This window comes from Tamandua tetradactyla, chromosome 12 (assembly GCF_023851605.1).
Source record: "Tamandua tetradactyla isolate mTamTet1 chromosome 12, mTamTet1.pri, whole genome shotgun sequence".
NCBI lineage: Eukaryota > Metazoa > Chordata > Mammalia > Pilosa > Myrmecophagidae > Tamandua > Tamandua tetradactyla.
The window spans coordinates 98,896,169-98,915,020 of record NC_135338.1 but is presented as its reverse complement, the minus strand read 5'-3'; the positions used below and the strand labels follow the sequence as shown (position 1 = coordinate 98,915,020).

General features: G+C 42.6%; 2 protein-coding genes and 1 long non-coding RNA gene across 3 annotated transcripts in view; 2 read left to right on the top strand and 1 right to left on the bottom strand.

Moving 5' to 3' along the window:
- ZNF774 (zinc finger protein 774) overlaps positions 1-89 on the top strand; it is a 70,167-nt gene extending 70,078 nt beyond the window's left edge. Inside the window, exon 6 of the mRNA XM_077124285.1 lies at positions 33-89. Within this exon, the coding sequence (XP_076980400.1) occupies positions 33-40 (8 nt within the window). The 3' untranslated portion in view covers positions 41-89. The remainder of the gene's footprint in view (positions 1-32) is intronic.
- A 745-nt stretch (positions 90-834) lies between these two features.
- The window catches only part of IQGAP1 (IQ motif containing GTPase activating protein 1), a 95,137-nt gene continuing 77,119 nt past the window's right edge, over positions 835-18,852 (top strand). The window contains exons 1-2 of the mRNA XM_077124276.1: positions 835-981; positions 3,333-3,432. Of these exons, the coding sequence (XP_076980391.1) occupies positions 927-981; positions 3,333-3,432 (155 nt within the window). The 5' untranslated portion in view covers positions 835-926. The remainder of the gene's footprint in view (positions 982-3,332; positions 3,433-18,852) is intronic.
- On the bottom strand, positions 7,104-11,500 carry LOC143652569 (uncharacterized). The gene is made up of 3 exons (XR_013160759.1): positions 11,290-11,500; positions 10,233-10,361; positions 7,104-7,229 (listed from the first exon to the last, which is right to left on the bottom strand). It is a non-coding gene; the product is annotated as an uncharacterized LOC143652569 (long non-coding RNA).

Here is an 18,852-nt window from a genome sequence, read left to right as displayed (position 1 = left end):
TTTTTTTTTTTTTCACTTAACCATCATCTTAGAAATATGATCATTGTTTGCCTACCGGACCATCCCATTGAAGGCAATAATGTCCAGCCCCTAGGTTTTATTCCTCAGTTGGCCATACCTCCTGGCCGCAGTGGACTGAAGTAAAAGATCAGCCAACATCTGAACCAAAGACAACCCGTCAATGGATGGCCAGAGACTTAGCTATGGGGTAAAAAGATGACTGGGTCCAATCATATGCCACTCTGTGGACTATGGAATTGGAAAATCAAGGTGCTCCTCAGCCAGAGCTGTGGAGGAGCCGGAGAAATGAGAACGGAGAAGGCTGGTTCCCACAACGAGGAGGGTGGAACAGACCTGCAGAGAGGCAGAGATGCCCAGAGGAATAGAGCCATCCTTTCAAGCTTCCATCAGACCTGTTTTTGCAATTCCGGCCCATATATATCTTTATAATGGATGCCTCCCTTTCCTTTTTTCTTGAAAAAAAGTAAGATGTAAAGGAGCTTGCTTGGCTCAGCAGGCAGGGAAAGGGAGGTGGCCCACGGTTTTGATTTCAAACCGCCGACTCTGCGGCCCTTCCCTTAGAATTGCAGATAGGGCGGTGGCTCCGCTGGCGGGTCTCGGAGGCCCGGGGCGGCCCCAGTCGGTGCAAACCCGGCGGGCGGACTCCGCCTCCTTCCGGCCGCTGCTGCGGAGGCGCGGGGCGTGGGGGAGGGGGCCCGCACCCAGGGGGCGGGATGGGGCGGGGCCTGCGGCTCGGTCCCGCCCCCTTCCGCCCGCTCCCGCCGGCGCGGCAGGGCGGGGCCCCCAGGGTGGGGCCTGGGGGCGGGGCCTCCGGCGCCTCCGCGCGCGCAGTTGGCAGGAGCTGCAGCCCCCGCCGCGCGTCCTGGGTCTCTCCGCTTCCTCAGCAGAGACCCGGCTCGGCCGCCATGTCCGCCGCGGACGAGGTCGACGGCCTGGGCGTGGCCCGGCCGCACTATGGCTGTGAGTGCGGGGTTCCGCGGGGGCTCCGGGGCCAGGCCCGCTGCCTCTGCGGCGCCGTTTCCCGGCCTGGGGCGGTGGGGCAGGGCGTGCGGGCCGCGTGGACCCGGAAGGGCCGCCGGCTGGGCCGCAGGAAGCGCGGGTGGCGGGACGAGTCCCTGCGCCCTGCTCGGCTCCGAGCGGCGGGCGGACCCGGAGGGCCCCTGGGAGCCCGGGCGCTGCGACCCCGGAGCCCCACCCAGCGCCCGCCGCCCGCTCGGCCCCGGAGAGACGGCCGGGGGGGACGGCAGGACGGCACAGGGCGTGTCCTGGGCACCGAGCCCGGGCCTTACCGCGTCTTCGGGAGCCCTTCCCCGTCCTCGTGGGCCCTGCCCTGTCCTCGGGGTCCCTGTCCCGTCCTCGGGGTCCCTGCCCCGTCCTCGTGGGCCCTGCCCTATCCTCGGGGTCCCTGCCCCGTCCTCGGAGCCCTGCTCCGTCCTCGGGGTCCCTGCCCTGTCCTCGGGGGCCCTGCCCCATCCTCGGGGTCCCTGCTCCGTCCTCGTGGGCCCTGCCCCGTCCTCGGGGTCCCTGCCCCGTCCTCGGGGGCCCTGCCCCATCCTCGGGGTCCCTGCCCCGTCCTCGTGGGCCCTGCCCTATCCTCGGGGTCCCTGCCCCGTCCTCGGAGCCCTGCTCCGTCCTCGGGGTCCCTGCCCCGTCCTCGAGGGTCCCTGTCCCGTCCTCGGGGTCCCTGCTCCGTCCTCGTGGGCCCTGCCCCATCCTCGAGGGTCCCTGTCCCGCCCTCGGGGTCCCTGCCCTGTCCTCGGGGGCCCTGCCCCATCCTCGGGGTCCCTGCCCTGTCCTCGTGGGCCCTGCCCTATCCTCGGGGTCCCTGCTCCGTCCTCGGGGTCCCTGCCCTGTCCTCGGGGGCCCTGCCCCATCCTCGGGGTCCCTGCTCCGTCCTCGTGGGCCCTGCCCCGTCCTCAAGGGTCCCTGTCCCGTCCTCGGGGTCCCTGCCCTGTCCTAGGGGTCCCTGGGTCTGGGGGCCCTGTCCTGTCTTCGTGGCCTCTGTCCCGTCCTCGGGGGTCCTGTGCGCTCCCAGGCCAGTGGGGAGGTGCGGCCTTGGGCGAGTCACTTCAGCTTTCTAGGGTTTAGTTCCCTCTTCAGGATTTGAAAAGTAGAAAAAGAAAATCCACCCTTGGACTTCCTCATTCTTGGAACCTCCTTTTCTGTGGGTCCATGAGACATTATTAAACTGCAGGGGCTGGTACCACGGCCACAGGGGGTCCTTTTGAGTCTTTGGCGGTTTCATGTGTATTTATATTTGGGAATAAAATTTTGTTTTTAAGATAATTTTGCTCTTAAACAGTTATGTGTGAGGGATTGTGCCACATCTGGGAAATTGAATATGGGCAAGATTAGGTCCTGCCTTCAAAGAACATTTAAAATTAGAGACAAAGAGGTCTGCAACCTAATGATAATAAGGTGTGGTAAAGATAAAGTACGTGTGACCTGACTGGTCATAAGCAGTAAACAGTGAGTGAAGAGGAGGGTTTGAAGAAGGCAGTGTGAGCACAGGTGTTGACACTTGAGCAGCGACGTCCAGGAGGATGTGTAAAGTTTGACAGGGTGGGGTGGGGCAAGACACATGAAGAGGGAAGAGCACGAAGGAAGGTCATAAAGAGGAGGGCACTGTGCACAGTGGTGGGGAAAGGGCAGGGAGAGGGAAGAGATGTGTTTCTCTTGTTGGGGCTAGTTGTTGGGGCTAGATTGAGAAATCTAGCTCTGCCAAGGAGTTAGGGTGCTCTGGGTGTCCGTGAAGGAGGCACATTGCTTCCAGGGTAAGCTCACAGGCTTTGGAGGCAGACTGCCTGCGTTAGCTGTGGGGCTGAGCTCACCCAGCCTCACTTTCCTCATCTGTAGAATGGGAGTGATAATCACAGGGTTGTTGTGTGGTTTCAATGAGAGGATGCATGTAAAACGCTTAGAACAATTACTGCCACTTTGTTCTCAGTAACCGCTGGCTTTGGTTGTTCGTGAAATAGGGGAACAACAGGGTCAGATCTGTATTTAGAAAGAGTTCTGGCAGACAGACAAGGACAAATTTAGGCCCAAATCTCAAGAAACAGTATTTTTCTAGGTCACGTTAAAATTGAGTACGTGCTCATATTGTACCTAGAAGAGAGTGTAAGATTAGTGTAGTTGAAACCCCTCAATTCTTGTTTCAGGAAAGCCACTGTAGTGCACCTGGCGATACATGCAGCCCATGGTTACCTTGAACCTCTAGTGACTCACAGGAATTTGATGCTTTGGCATTCTTTTATCGATCAGGAAGGTTACAGAGCCCCACGTTTACGTTCTTCTTTTTCATGTTTCAGCTGTCCTGGATAATGAGAGACTTACTGCAGAGGAGATGGATGAAAGGAGACGTCAGAATGTGGCTTATGAGTACCTTTGTCATTTGGAAGAAGCAAAGAGGTAAGGATTGGCTGGCTGGAGAGACGATTGGGAGAAGGAAACTGATGTGATATGGATACAGATAAAGATCTCTGAATGTGTTGTAGGTGTGACTGAGGCTGATAGTCTAAGGAATAAATATAGGCATGTTATTTACTCATGGGAGCGACTGGTCTTGATGGCAGCTTATTATGAAACACTGGTGGACATTTATGTATACTGAAGAATTTTCAGATTTTTGCTGTTCAGTTTAATATTTATGGTGCATGTTTTGGACATGATCAGCTGTAGGAAAGAAATAGCATTTTTAGAATTTGAAGTTCTTGGCTTTTTTAATGTCTCGTTATCACTGGTTTTGGTTTATGTATGAGTTGATTCCTTTCTCCCCATGGCAGTGGAGGGGTATGTGGTTTAGGAGGCTTAGGAGTAGGGAGCAGTGATAAAAGACAGGTAACTAAAGGTGGCATCCTCTTCATTCTTCGCGAGGATCAGGTACTCCAGGGTTTTGTGGGCTTCCTCTTCGAGTATGGATTCATTTCACCATCAAAGGTCCAGTTCTTTTGTCCCAGTGTTTGTGGTTCCTTTGCAATTACATCTTTCCAGGGTAGACAGATGTAATTACAGATCATATATTCTGTAAGTCAGAGTTTTGGTGGAAAAGAGTAGGGAGGGTTAAAGAAAGACACTTGCAATAAAAATTTAATAAAAATCAAGGATGCTTCAAATGGTGCTAAGATATAAGAGTGTTTCTTTTTAGTTTTGAGAACTTTAAAAGTCTATAGAAAAGTTCAAGGAACGATAGAGCAAACATTCATGTATCTACTGCACTTCAGATCTTTCCCTTTTCTCTAAAAAGAAATAAACATAGACAGTAGGAGTCCCATTTGTATGTGTCCCTGGTCCCGTTTTCCTTCTTCCTTCTCCTAGAGCGACCACTAGTATGCATTTCCTGTGTCTTCTTTAGACCCAGGCTTCTTTTCTGAATTTAAAGCGCATCTGAAAGACTGGGGATGGGAGGGGGAAATTAGTGATGATTTAGAAGGAAAGGTCAGCCAGCAGGAGGTGAGTATGTTACTAGAAAAGGGATGTTTGGGCATATAAAGTTTGTAGGCCCTCTGCCACTTAAATTCTGAGTATCTAGTTTTGGAAGGTCAGAGGATTTAAAGCTGCCTGTGGTCCAGGGGATTATTTCATGCTCTGTGGACCCTTGGCAGCTCTCAGGAGGCAGCCCAGGAATGGGGAGGAGGAATTCCAACACGCAGTCCTTCCCTCAGTCTGAAGCAGCTCTACTTTTGCTTTAATCTTTGGTTTCCACCGTAAAATTCCCGTTTTATAGAAGGTGTCCTGGCTAACACCTCCCTTTTCCCAGTGCCACCATGAATCTAGCTCAACCATTTCATTTCAGTGAAGAAAGTAAGGCTCAAGTTTTCTTAGTCTACTTGTGGTTTTCTTGACTGAGGTTTCCTTTAGTTTATACAGTAACTCTTTCTCCCCTTCCCTTCCTCCCTCCCTCCCTTCTTTTTTCTTCTTTTCAAATAAATTTTATTTCAAAATTTAGAGATACACTATGTACCAAACAACAGTTCCCCCTCCCCACCTCCCCCCTCTCCTGTTCTTTCTCTATAAACTTATACAATGGTTCTTAACTTGCTTTGCATTAGAATTACCTGGGGAACATTAAAGAAAGCTACTGATATCTGGGCCTTATCACAGAGGTTTGGATTCAGTAGGTCTGAGCTGGAGGGGCTTGACACCCATATTTTTTAAATACCTCTGGTGGTTCTGTTGGTCCCTCTAGTTGAAAAGCAGGATTTAAAATATTCACTTACCTGATTAGAATTCTGCCTTATGCTGGGTGTTGATAGGCTGAATAGCATGATGCTTTTTATCACATATCCTGCCTCAGGTGCTGCACTAGCAGGGCATTTCATTTGTGTCAACTCTGAAGCATGCTTTTTTCTGTCAGATTTTTTTTTTTTCCAGTTAAGAAACCCATCCAGGGGACTATGATCCCTTGGGGTGGTTTTTAATTGGGTACGTTTGCATACTTAGGAAGTGACTAAGGCAGCGAGACATTTGTCATAGTTTTTATTTTTCATGCTTTGGGTTATAGTGGCATATTATCCTTGCACACTCTGCCCATTGGTCTGGCATCGTGAAAATGTGCTTGGTTTACTTTATGGAGCCAATTACATAAAATCTCAATCAGTGTTATTTTGTTTAAAGCTTTGATCAGAAAAATCAACTTTGGAAGGACCTATTTAAACTTTACAACTGAGAGGACTAAGAAGAGACGCCTAGGCAATGTCATGCCAAGTAAAGGGCTGGGATCCCTACCAGCCACCTAATGGGCATCTTCCACCCCTAAAAGGTATTCAGGGTGCCCACAGACAATTCCCTGCTCTTCTGTGCCAGCCTGGGCTTTGGCTCCCCGTTCTGTCTCAGCCGGGTGAGCTTGTTTGCTTCTTGGGCTCCTCTTTCCCCTCTAGCACAGGATCTGAATTGCCTTTTTGGTTTGGCTCTATGTTGTTTCTTTCATAACCCCCACCCCTCCCAAGTTGGAGGAGCCCCAGGGTCTGAGATTTACACCACCTTGAAGGCCAGAAAGAGAGATCAGAGAGATCCAAGGGAGAAAAGTTCCCCTCTCCAGTTCTATTTATAATACCTCTACTCCGCCCAGTGAAAGCTCCACCTTATAGTACAGTGGCCCTATTGTGTATCCTGGGTATTCCACTTTCTCCTGTACCTGTAACAGAGCTCTTTCTTGGGAAAAGAGAGAAGAGTGTGTAGTGGAGAGAGGAAGAGAGCTGTGAGTGTAGTGAGAGAGAATGTGATGTGTGGGGAGAGTGAGCATAGAGAGAGCCCAGAGTGTGTGGTGCATGTGTTTGGGGCTTCCTCAGAAGGCTAAGTGGGAAAATTTAGGGGTGATTACATTAAAGTGGGCACTGGGAGATGTTGGGGAAATAGAAACTAAAGAAATTCTTCTTTTCCTTATTGTTTGGAAGAATAGTTTCAGTCTGGACTTTAAATATTGTTCTAATGAAATATTATCTTAGGATTCAAGGCTTTTTGCTAAGGGCTGCACACTATATCAAGGATTTTATAAAAGGAGAATGTTTTCATCTTAAAACATGGATTTACTTATATCCTTTTGACTGTTCTGATTGAGCTTTACATTTGTTTTGGCTAAGGAGCAGCTGCATGGTAGGAATGAATACCGTTTTCACCTGAAGGAAGTGGGACTTACATTTGGGAGGTATGGTCTGTGCTCACGTTTTGAGCAGAAGGAAGCAGTAGAGAGAAAGATCGTAAGAAAGTCTAAGTGAAAAGAAAGGCACAACAGGGGAGTCTGCAGGTGAGGAGGGTTTGCGAGTAGTGCTGGAGCTGAAAGAAAACCCGTTAGGGTCAGGAAGAAGGCTAAGCCACAGACTCTGGGCTTAGTGAGTTAGGACTCCTTTTCGAACCTCCTGGCAGGCCCTTTTGAGCCTGGGGTGGGCGCCCTTCCTTCTGCTCGGGACTGGGCACACTCCCGGTGAAGGGGAGTTAAGGGCTGTGGGTGGTTATAGACTGTCAGAAACCATTCGGTGGTAACAAGAGCTTAGCGTTGAGGAGAGCACTTTACCGTCTGTAATTTATAGGAATCAAAAAAGTATCTTGGAAATAAATTAGTTCTCAAGAACAAATTCTCTTTTGTACATGTCTTTATTGTTGGTGTACAACATTTTCTGAAGCGGACTCTTCAGCTCTCCTCTCCCCTAAGTGGGATGAGAATTCAGGAACATCAGGATATATTCAAACTAGCGCACCGCAACAATGATCTGGCAAACAAAAGTTAAGATATTTAAGAGGCAGGAAAATTAAATGGCAGGTGCATTAACCAAGTGGAAACCTGCATCTCTGTGCAGGTGACCTGGTAGCAGTTTGCCTACCAGCTTCTAGATTTCTCAAATGAGGAACGTCACTTACAAGACTGAGAGGGATTGAGTCTAGGAGGTGTCCCAGGCTCTCCTTTTACAGGTGAGAAAACCAGTTTACCTGCCTCATGAGGCCTGGTGTGATCTACGCCCCCGGCATGGAGCTGCTTCAGGGCAGGCTGGGATTCAGAGCTGCGTGAATTCAGGTCTTCATAGTTGTCAGGGGGGAGCAGGGGTTGGATTTATTCTCAGCCTCTTAAAATGATAACATAGGCGGTAACCTCCACTCCCTTTTCTGAAGCTTACCCTGGTGTTGATTCAGAGTCAGCTCCTTAAGAAGACTGCATTTCAAAGTGCATCTGTTTAAGAGGTTGACAACTAAGTACTTTTTCATATAGTAACAAAGTTACAAAATGGAAGATTAGGTTCTAAACTGGCTACCAAAATCTTTTTAGCCTACAATGTAGCAAAATGTACAATTAAGGAAGAAATGTCAGAGTATTCTGGTTTCTGTGAGGCAGTTAATAACTAGTAGCTTTTGCTATTATTGTCAAGAAAAGTCGTATGACTAATATTCAGATTTCTTAAGAAAAACAAATTAAAAAATTCTGAATAAAACATGTTTAAAAATCTTAAATGCTACCACAAGTTGGAAAGAATGAAGACTTTCTGTTTTGGCAGGTGTGGTTCTGATTCTGGTTTTTCTAGTTGCTTAGCCCAGGGAGTGAGCCTAAATTTGCACTTTGGGAAATGGGGATACTGTGTATCTTGCAGAGTTGCCTTGAGGATCAAGTGCCTGGCACAGTGTCTGAAATACAGTAAGCACTCAACAAATGGTACGCCTTATCTTAGGCCTTTGGCAAAAGAAGGTTTTGAAAAGACATGATGAGGCACTGAAATAAACTTTTATTTTTCTGGGCACTTTCAAGGTTCTAAATGTTGATAGCTCTGATTTTTTCATTTCAGATTTAAACTTTTGTCTGAAAAGAAACCCAGAAACTGGGAAGGAGTGGGATGGGGGTGGAGGGTGTGAGAAGACAGACTTTTTATTCCTTTTTACTTAATGCCCTTCCATATATTTGTTATGTTTTATTCATCTGTAAATATACAAACATTCGTATAAAACAATTTTACTAATATATGCTTTTTACAATAATGATGAATTTTATAATAAAAGGAAAAAGCTAGGGATAAAAAGCTATGCATATATATTTTTAGATAGTTATCACAAATTCAGGGTTTTTTTTGATATGTTGATATATTAACTTTGTTAAAAATTTATTAACTTTTAAAAATTGTACAAAGAGCACATGTACATGAGTTAAAAACACAAGGGAGGGAGCACTACGGTGGCTCAGCAGTCACAGTTTTGCCTGCCATGCCGGAGACCTGGGTTTGATTCCTGGTGCCTGCCCAGCCTAAAAACAAAACAAAACAAAAAACCACACACAAGGGAAGGGTGCACAGGTGGTTCAGTGGTAGAATGCCTGAGACCCAGGTTCAATTCCCAGCCCATGCACCCAAAAAAAACACAAGGGAAATGTAGGATGTTAAAGAAATACAGAAAAAATCTGAGAAATGAAACCAAAAAATTCCATTTTGCGAATCTATTAATTCCTTTTCTCTGTCTCTAGGGTTATGATGTTAACTTACATGAAATTTTATAATATGAACATTGACATTCTGTCACACTTGCCAGATTGATTTTCCATTTTGTATTTTCACTGTATAGAAGCTTTGAATTTTATAGAGTTTAAATGTTAATCTTTCTGTTTATGATTCCTTCTGTCAGGTCGGAGTGTAGGTAATTTTAGTTTCTCTGAAACCTTTCTAAAATAGGCTGTTTTATATTCTGTTAGCTTTTTCTATGATTTAATTTTTTAAAGAATTTATCTTTAGTTCTCTGTATTTTATTTTGATGTTATTTAAAACAATCCTTTTATTACCTGTTAGCAATTGATGTCTACTTTGTCAATAATTAAATTATATACAGTTCTATCTCTGGACTTTTTATTCTGTTATGGTGAATTATATTTATATTTCTTGAAAAGTGTATGATTCCATTTTCTTGTGTTTCCGATTACTGAGAAACAAAATCTGAAGTTACGTGATTTTAGCTTCATGACAAGTTACTTGAATTTTTTTTTAACTCTTTTGTGATTTAAAATTTGTAGAAGTTTAAACAGTCTCTCGATTTACATATTGGGGTAACTTTATTAACTTTATTATTATGATATGTAATGTGGAGATTCTAGATTTATGTCTTTTTTATTGTTATTTTAGTGCTAGGAAATTCTCCATTATACCTTCAATAATTGGTTCTGATTAGTTATTTCTCTCATTGGGGATGCCTGTTCTGTGATAGCTCTGCCCAAGTCTGTTTTTGTGGCAGGTTTTCATTTTTTTCTTTGTTGATGCCGAAACAGTGTTTTAGATATGTGTACCATATATCTGTTCTGTTTCATTGACTTGATTTTCTATGGTTTTGATTTTTTATCCCCTGTGGTTTTATTTATGGTAATTGTTTTGTTCTCTTGCAGTTTTCATTTTGTACTCTTAACTCCTTTTCCCCTTTTGTGTTTGTTAATAGATTAAATGGTCTCTTTTTAGTTCATGAAAAATAGTGTGGATCCTTTCTTTTTGGTGCTTGTTCATTTGTTACAATTGGTGAACCAATATTATTACAATTATGTTATTGAGTAAAGTACATGGTTTATATCAGGGTTCATTCTTCGTGTTATACAGTTCTATTTTTTTTTTTAATTTTTACTGTGGAGAGCTGGAGCAGTGTGGAGGGGCTGCACCCTGCAGGTAGAAACAGGGTAAGGAAAAAGATGTCACTTGGGGGAAGGGAGTGGCTGGACATGCTTAGGGGGAGGGTAGCATCTTGTTTAGAACTGAAATTACCTTAGAAATGTAGTCTGCCACAGAAGTCCAAAGAGAACTAGAACTTCTTCAAGGTCACCCAGAAGTCTGGAACCAAGACCCACGTCTCCTGGCTCCCAGCCTGAGGATCTTCTTACTGCCACGCCCTAGCTTCAGGAAAGCACACAGCCACAATGGATACCCGAAGATGTGCCCTTCACCGTTCTCACCCCTCAGCAACTGTGCCCTCTCCAACCTTCTCCTCTTATCCAGCACAGCACCCACTCCCCAAATATATATATATATATGTATATATATACACACACACATATATATATCATAAAATTTCCCATGCTCACCACTTTCAAATATATAATTCAGTGGTATTACATTCACAAGGTTGTGCCAACATCAGCACCATCATTATCAATACATTTTCGTCACCCCTAACAGAAACTCTGTACCCATTTCCTGACCCTGGTAACCTGTGTTCTAATTCTGACTTATAATTTGCATATTCTAGTTATTTCATGTATGTGAGATCATACAAGTTTGAACATTTGTGTCTGGCTGTTCATTCAACACAATGTCTTCAGGGTTCATTCATGTTGTAGCATGCATCAGAACTTCATTCCTTTTTATGGTTAAATAATACTCCCTTGTATGGATATACTGTATTTTGTTTATCTGTTTGTCCCTTGATGGACACTTTGGTTGCTTCCACCTTTTGGCTCTTAGGAATATTGGATCTTTTCAAGGTGGAAAAAGGAGCTGGTAGCAAGAGAGTTGGGCTAAATTTTTTACCACAACAGCTGTTCCTCTTAGAGTCAGTAGGTCTCTGAGTGATTGTGACCTTGTGAAACCAGTGTCTACTGGCTGGTTGTGTGCTTGGATTGCCTGTCAGCCAAGGTTGGGGTGGTCTGCTGGGGCTAAGTGGACCATTTGCCTTAATTTAGCATATATTTCTTATTGACTTAGAGGTCAGAGCAATAAATGTGTTTATACATTCTAATGTCCTACTGACAAAACAGTAAAAATATATTTGAGGGCCCAAGTTGACGTGTTCTAAAAATTGCGTTTTCTGTCTTTCCATGTTGACCTGTCTCTGATTTCTGAATAATTCCTTCTGGTTCACAGCATAGCAATTTGGTAGCAGAACCTGTTTAAAACATTTTAAAGCCATCGGATAGTTTATGGACTCTTGGTTGTTTCCAGGTAGGACTGCTAAATAAACTCCTTGGCAAGGAAGCATTTGTGTAATCAAGTGCTGGTAGGCAAAGTGAGACCATCCGGAAGTGATTCATATGACTGTGCTGTTTGTTTAATTCCGGACTTGGTTGCCTAGAGACTGTATCTTTGAGCAAGCTGAGAGTGAAGTGCCAGTTTTACTGAGAGGGCCCCATGGCCTCCCTGATCAGTAGGGACTCTGCTGCTTGATTTTCTTCTGGAAAATCAGATTGGTCCCTGTAGTGTCACAGAGAGTGAATCAATAAATCTTAAACATTTAAATGAAGGATTTGCTTAATGGCCTATTTGAAAAGAATACATTTACTTGCTGAGGCTTGATTAAAAAATTTTTTGTTGTAATTGTATATTGAGAATAATTAATCTATTTTACTATGAGGCATTTTGTTACAGAAACATTAATACATCTGAAAGAACACAAAACGCGGGGATGCAAGGGTAGTTCAGTGGTAGAATTCTTGCCTTCCATACGGGAGACCTGCGTTCGATTCCTGGCCCATGCACTCTCCGCCCCCCAAAATTCAACAAATGGTACTGCAGTAACGGGATAGTCACATGGAAAAAAGAATGAAATATGACCCCTTCCTCAACCATACAGTTGGTAAAAAAAAAACAAACAAACAACAAACTCAGAAAGAAAAAAAATAAAAGAACAAAAATACCTGCAATTTGCGAGGCCATTATGGTCTGAAATATTTCCTTTCTGTCCCCAAGGTCACTGTCCTCCTCCTGCTTCTCCTTACCTTCCTCAGTATGGTTTGTTGAGTACTTTCTGTGCTCTAAGCACTGTGCTAAGCACTCTATCTATATTTGATATCTAATTAGCCAGCTATTCCCAAGTCTCCTGAGGTGCATATTTTTATCTACATTTAACAATAAGAAAGCAAAACTCAGAAAGGTTAATTGCCCGTTAAGTAAGTGGTTGATCCCGATTTCAAGTTTGGCAAGTTCTTCAGAGCTGTTACTTTTAAGCACATTGCAGTCTGCCACTGCAATACTGTTTCTGCTTCTAAAAATATAGCAACAGTAATAGCTAGTATTAATTGAGCAAAGTGATTATGTGTTTTACATGCAACTTTACTGTGAGATAGTTATTTTTATCTTTCATTGTAAAGAGGGAGAAATGACTTAATACCTTTTGTCCAAGTTCATATAAACCGGCTCTGAATTTCAGCCCAGGTCAGGGTGACGGGGACACCAGCACTCTTAGACTCTGTAGACACCGAGGGGGACATGTGAGTCCAGCATGAAGTCAGCCGATGCCCAGGGCTAGAAAGCAGTTTGCCTAGCTGTTGAATGTGGAGGGAATTAGAGCTGTTTCCTGCCTCTTTAGAGTTTCTTTTACCCACCACTCTGTATGAGATTGTTGGACGTGGTCTTCACTTTTTTATTCACTGTGGAGCTAAAGATAGCACGAGACATACAGTAAGTAGGTGTACATGTTTGTTGGTTAATGAAAAATTTGTCCATACATGGTTATAGGAAATGCAGTAAACATAAAATATAAGTTAAGTGGTTATTGTAACTGTCTAGGAACATGATAACCGGTCTGTGCTGATGCTGTATGCTGAACTTTTTTTTTTTTCCCCTTAAACCTTTCATTTTGAAATAACTTCAAACTTACAGGACAGTTGCAAAAATAATACAAAACATATACAGAGAACTCCAGCATCTGGCTCCTCCCCCACAAACCAGACCTGAACTTCCTTTCTCACTAAGATGGTCTCCCTGAGAGTAGATGCAGGAGAGGTCAATCCAGTGACCTTGAGGAGCTTTTCTTTTTCATAACCTAGTATCCATCTACTTTCTGTCTACTTTGGATTCAGCTTAGAAAGGCGGTCCTTCTTCCTGATTTCCCGCTTGTTAAATAGTGACCTCATGCAGACAGGAGTGGCAAGTTGGATTGGAAATTGCTGGATCATTTGGCAAGAACAGTTTTTGCGGGTTGTGGGTGGAGGAAAGGCCCTCTTACAGGCCTCTATTTGGTTTTTACTCAGAATACCTTCCTGTTGACTCATTGGAAATCATAACGAAGAGCAGAAGGAGCAGTAGAGAGGCAGCTGCCAGCCCAGGGCTTGGCTTCTGGTGGGTTGGATGCCTGGGGACTGAGAGAACACAGAATCTGGAGAGAGCTGTGAGCCCTTTGTGGTCGAGGGACATGGTGATAGTACTATCCCTAGGTAAAATGTACCAGCTTCTTGCTTATCATTAATCAGTAGCATAGGAAGCTAAAAATGTTTTCTTCAATAGTATTATTCACTGTTCCTAAACACTGAGGAGAAGGAACTGAGGAGTAAAAGGAGGGAATGGGGCAAAATTAGAGAAGAAAAAGTTGAATAAAGAGGAAAAGGATTATGAGAAAAAAAAATCCATGGAACTGCATAACACAAGCAGTGAATCCCGAGTTAAACCTGCACTATAGTTAATAGTACAATTATGAAAATGTGCTAGCAGTTGTAATAAATGTTTCCTACTAGTACAAGGTGTTAATAACCAGGTGGTATATGGGATGCTGTATTTTACGCATGATTGTTCTATAAATCCACAACTTCTCTATTAAAAAAAAGTCTGTGATCTTTAAAGATAGAAAAATTACGTAAGAAGAAATAAAATTTAAATAGAAAAGTCTCACAGATAAGCACTTATCATTAATTAATAAGACATTTTATAATAAATAACATACATATAAAGTTTATTCAGATGACTTTTAAAACAGCTAAAAGGAAACAAAAATTACCTTCTACTTAGATGCCTGTTAAAACGAAATGTTTTTTTTTTTGCCCTGAAGATACTGCTTCATCATTAAGTTTGGACAGTGCTTATTGATCACTGTTTCTTTGAAATGGTAGTGTTTGACAATGGCTTGCCATTGGGGGGTGTTCTAGTTTGCTAGCTGCTGTAATGCAACACACCAGAGACGGATTGGCTTTTATTTTTTGTGATTAATTTTGTATATTAAACATACCAACATACAAATACAAACATTCTTACCATGTGATCATTCCATTCCACCTCTATAATCAGCAGCTCACAATATCATCCACACGGATTGGCTTTTAATGAAAGGGGATTTATTTCGTTAGTTCTTCAGAGGAAAGGCAGCTAACGTTCAGCTGAGGTTCTTTCTTATGTGGGAAGGCACAGAGTAATCTCTACTGGCCTTCTCTCCAGGCCTCTGGGTTCCAACAGCTTTCCCCGGGGTGATTTCTTTCTGCATCTCCAAAGGCGTGGGCTGAGCTGCGAGTGCTGAGATGAGCTGTGCTGAGCTGCTTGGGCTGTGCTACATTGAGTCTCTCATTTAAGCACCAGCCAATTAAGTCAAATGTCATTCATTGCAGCAGGCACGCCTCCTAGCCAACTGCAGATGTAATCAGCAACAGATGAGGTTCATGTACCATTGGCTCATGTCCACAGCGACAGAACTAGGCACCTTCACCTCGCCGAGTTCACACACCTAACTACCACAGGGGGTTTTCCCTTAAAAAGTTGAAAATCCCCACAAATATATTTGTTTAAACAAATTTGGTCTTAATCGTTAAAAAAGAAATAGGTAGTACAAGGATGTGGTACATAATCTAGAGGCTATGCAAGGGTGTACAGTGAAAAAGTCTGTCTTAAGAGTCCTGTTTTTCCATCTATTTAATTATCTTCCCCAGATGGAAGCACCATCACAGTATTCCAGAGATATTCTATGCATATGGATACAAATCACTTTTATTTACTTGTTTAGAGGTGAAGGCCTACTGTACATTCTCTTGCTCTCTCTCTCTTTTTTTTTTTGCTGGGACAGGCACCAGGAATCAAAACTGGGTGTCTGGCCTGGCAGGTGAGAACTCTGCTTGCTGAGCCACCATGGCCCGCCCTACATTTGCTGTTGAATCTTGGAACTTATATCCACAGGAATATATTAGAATGCGCCAGTTTTTTCCCATACTTTTTTTGCCTTTCAAACCTTGTAGTGTTTGAATTAAAGTTTTAATTATACTAATTGGGTAGGTTAATTGCCAAACTGTAGTCAGTGACCTCTGAGGCATTGTGGAGTTCCGAAGTCTGGTTTTTAAAAGTGGAAGAGTACCTATGTATTAATTATTAAAAAGGAAAAGAAGATAAATGTCACAAATTCTAGTTTAGTGAGCTAGGCAAATGCTGGTAAGATATTAGATTCTGGCGAAGTTCCAGAGCAGATTATCAGATAGCTTACGAGCACTCAGAAGAGAAGTGAGGTTTAGGAGCCAATGCGGACCCTAAAAAAAGTCTTGTCATAGTAACATCATTTCCTTTTGGCCAGAGTCACCAGATCAAAGAAAACACAGTGTGTCTAGATTTCAGCAAGGCATTTGAAAGGGTCTTGTATTTTTGTAGACAGGTTGGATAAGTGTGGGCTAGATTGTAGTGGAATTAAGAACATTTATTTGTAACTGACTAAAATTGCTAGATAGAAAATGACTACTTAATGGGTATGGGGTTTCTTTTGGGTCATGCAAATGTTCTGGCATTGGGAAGTGATGATGGCTGCACAGCATTGTGAATATACTAAAAACTACTGAATTGTGTACTTTAAAATGGTGAATTTTGTTATGTGAATTTCGTCTCATTGAAAAAAACTGCTAGGTTTTTAACTCTTCAGAGAGATCTTTAGATTATGATGTATTTATGATATTTTTATTGGGACTTAGGGTGTCAGAGATGAGTTGATTACATTTGGTTTGGCTTCTTCCCAAATTCTGGTTTCAAAATGTCCTGAATCTAATTATGAAATTTAATAGTGATGTGCTATCCAACACTGGGATTCAAAAAACAGGGTGGCTAAGAATAGAATAGGGAGAAAAGTTATTAAATATAACAATAAGGAATTTCAGAAAAATGTCTTTGGGAAAACCATGTTGAAGAACTTTTCAAGCACAGACTGTGTAACAGTTTAATGTAAGATTATGATATAATCTCGTTTTTTTCTCAAGTTATTTATAAACTTTTTATTTTCATTTTCTATGTTCTTAAAAGCTTTTATTTTGAATGACTTGGTAATGTTCCATTGTTCATTTTTTGTGATGTGGCTAAAAATAGTTGGGAAAAAACTCCAATAAAGTAAATCATTACTTCAAAACAAGTTAAAGAAACAGCTTTGAGCTCCTTCATTGTTTAGGACATTCTAGTAGAACTGGAGAAGAAGAAAAATTCTAACTCAGCCCTGCTCTTAGGGGCTTACAGGTTAATTGGACAGATAGGGCATAAACATTTAAAAAGCTAGATGTCAGAGAATGAAAGATTTAATGTCACAGGGCAGTATATGATTGCCAAGGAAAAGATGCAAACAGTTAATATGTGAGAGTTTTGATGAGGAAAGGATTGTTTTGTTCCTGGGTTTTGAAAGAGAAGCTGAAATTGTATGGGATAAGAAAGGAGAAAGCCTAACTATACATATATTTTCTTATTCCCTTGTGCTACTTCAGAGTTGTATTATCTTTTACTCCTAGGTACCTAATTGCTGCTTTACCACAGTACTTTTCACAAAATTGTTTGTTAATTAGTTAACAGAATGTGGGGAAGATTTCAGTATTACACAATGATGAGAATTTAGGATGATTTTTCTTTCATTATGTGATTGTAATTGAGACCAAGATTATGGTCCTTAATTTAAGCAAGAAATAAAGAACATTATCACCCAGCACTTATTGATTGAGTGCTGTGCTATGAGAAATACAAAAATAAATCAGAAAGGGATCCCCCCATGTTCATAAATAACTGTATTAAGAGTTAGAAAGATACAAAGCACCATGGGGAAGTTCAGAGGAAGTTTGGAGGAAGAAGAGATTATTTCTGTGGAAGGATCATGGAAGAATTCAGGGAGGAGATGACTTTTGAAGGAAACATTTGAATTGGCAGAGGGGGTGAAGCTGATCAAAAGTTTTTAACAAACCCTTTTTCCTTAGGCAGCTGCATCCCTAGCTTCCACGCTTGACTTCCATTTTCTCCACAGCCTCCGTAGTCGAGCTTTGGCCCCAACTAATTTACCCCATTCTATTTAAATGCACTCACCTTGCCCTCCTGCCCTGAGCTGAGGGAGGGGTTGCCTTCCCCCAAGGTTCAGCCTTCTGTTTGTGCTCTGTATCTTCTCTCAGCCTGTCTTCCAAGGCCCTTAGGCTAGTACTATTCTTCTGCCTATAACTGGTGCTTTTTATGCTGGTTCTTTCTGCTCCCTACGTGGACATCCTCATTCAAGGTACGCTCCCTCCATCCTAGACTCTTTGTTGATTATTGTTCCCTCTTTTTTCCTTCAAGGAAACACAAGCATCTTTACTTCCTATATCCACTACTTTATATCAGCTCATGTGAAGGTAACTTGTGCACTTTCCTTTCCCCCCCACTGAAATTTCTCTTGCTGAGCTCACCAGTGACCTAATTGCGTGTTCAGGGGAAATTTTTTAGTACTTATTTAATATCTGTGGCATATGACGTTCTTGTCCATTTGCTTCATGACATTTTTTTCCTTGTAAGTGAATATTTTTTTCACTATTTAAAAATTGTATAATATATATACAAAGCAAAGAAAGAAAAAGCAATAGTTTTCAAAGCCTTAAGTGAGTATCTTTTTATATTTTTTGAATTTTGGCATGTGTAAATATATTGCCCATCTAAGAAAAATAAATCGAGGCAGCACCTCCTCCAGGAAGTTTACCTCAGTCTTGTGTATTTATTATAGCCTCCTCAACGTGTCTTTATTGTAGCCTTCACAGTGTGTTGTGTCTTGTGGTTTTCTCTTTCCTAATACATTGAAAACCTTAGCGGTTTAGGAGCACGTCTCTAATGGATATCATAGTCAGCCCTTCCTCCTAATGTACTAGATTGAAAAATTAAATTTTTGACATATACCTGCTATCCAGGGTCACACTGTTCTCACGGAGCTCCAGCAGTTGCCAAAAGACAATGACTCAGGGAATTGCTTTTGCCTTTGCATATTTCTTTAAATATGTACCTGTCTTCTGCCTTGCACGGGACTCTCACCTGTTTCATTCCTCAAGAACTGCTCAGGACTAGCAGTGGCTAGGCTGTGGTTGCTGAGATGCAGCCGTTGTCTAGGTTTAACCCAGTTTTGGGAAATTTTCATTGAAGATTAAAAGGTCTTTAATGCTTTCATGATATATAGATAGATGGATAGAACTTAGCAGGGTTTCATCTGGCTCTGAATTGGAAGATTTGATTAGCCTTTTTTTTTTTAAATTTTTCAAATTTTATAAAGTTTTAATTTTAACTTTATCAAGTTAACTTTGACTTTGCTTATCGTACCATAAAAGTGCCTACTTTAAATATAGAATTCAATGATTTTTAATAAATTTTACCGAGTTTGCAACCATCAGCAGAGTCCAGTTTTAAAGCATTACCATCTCCACAATAAGTCCAGGAGGTCTTGAGATGTAAC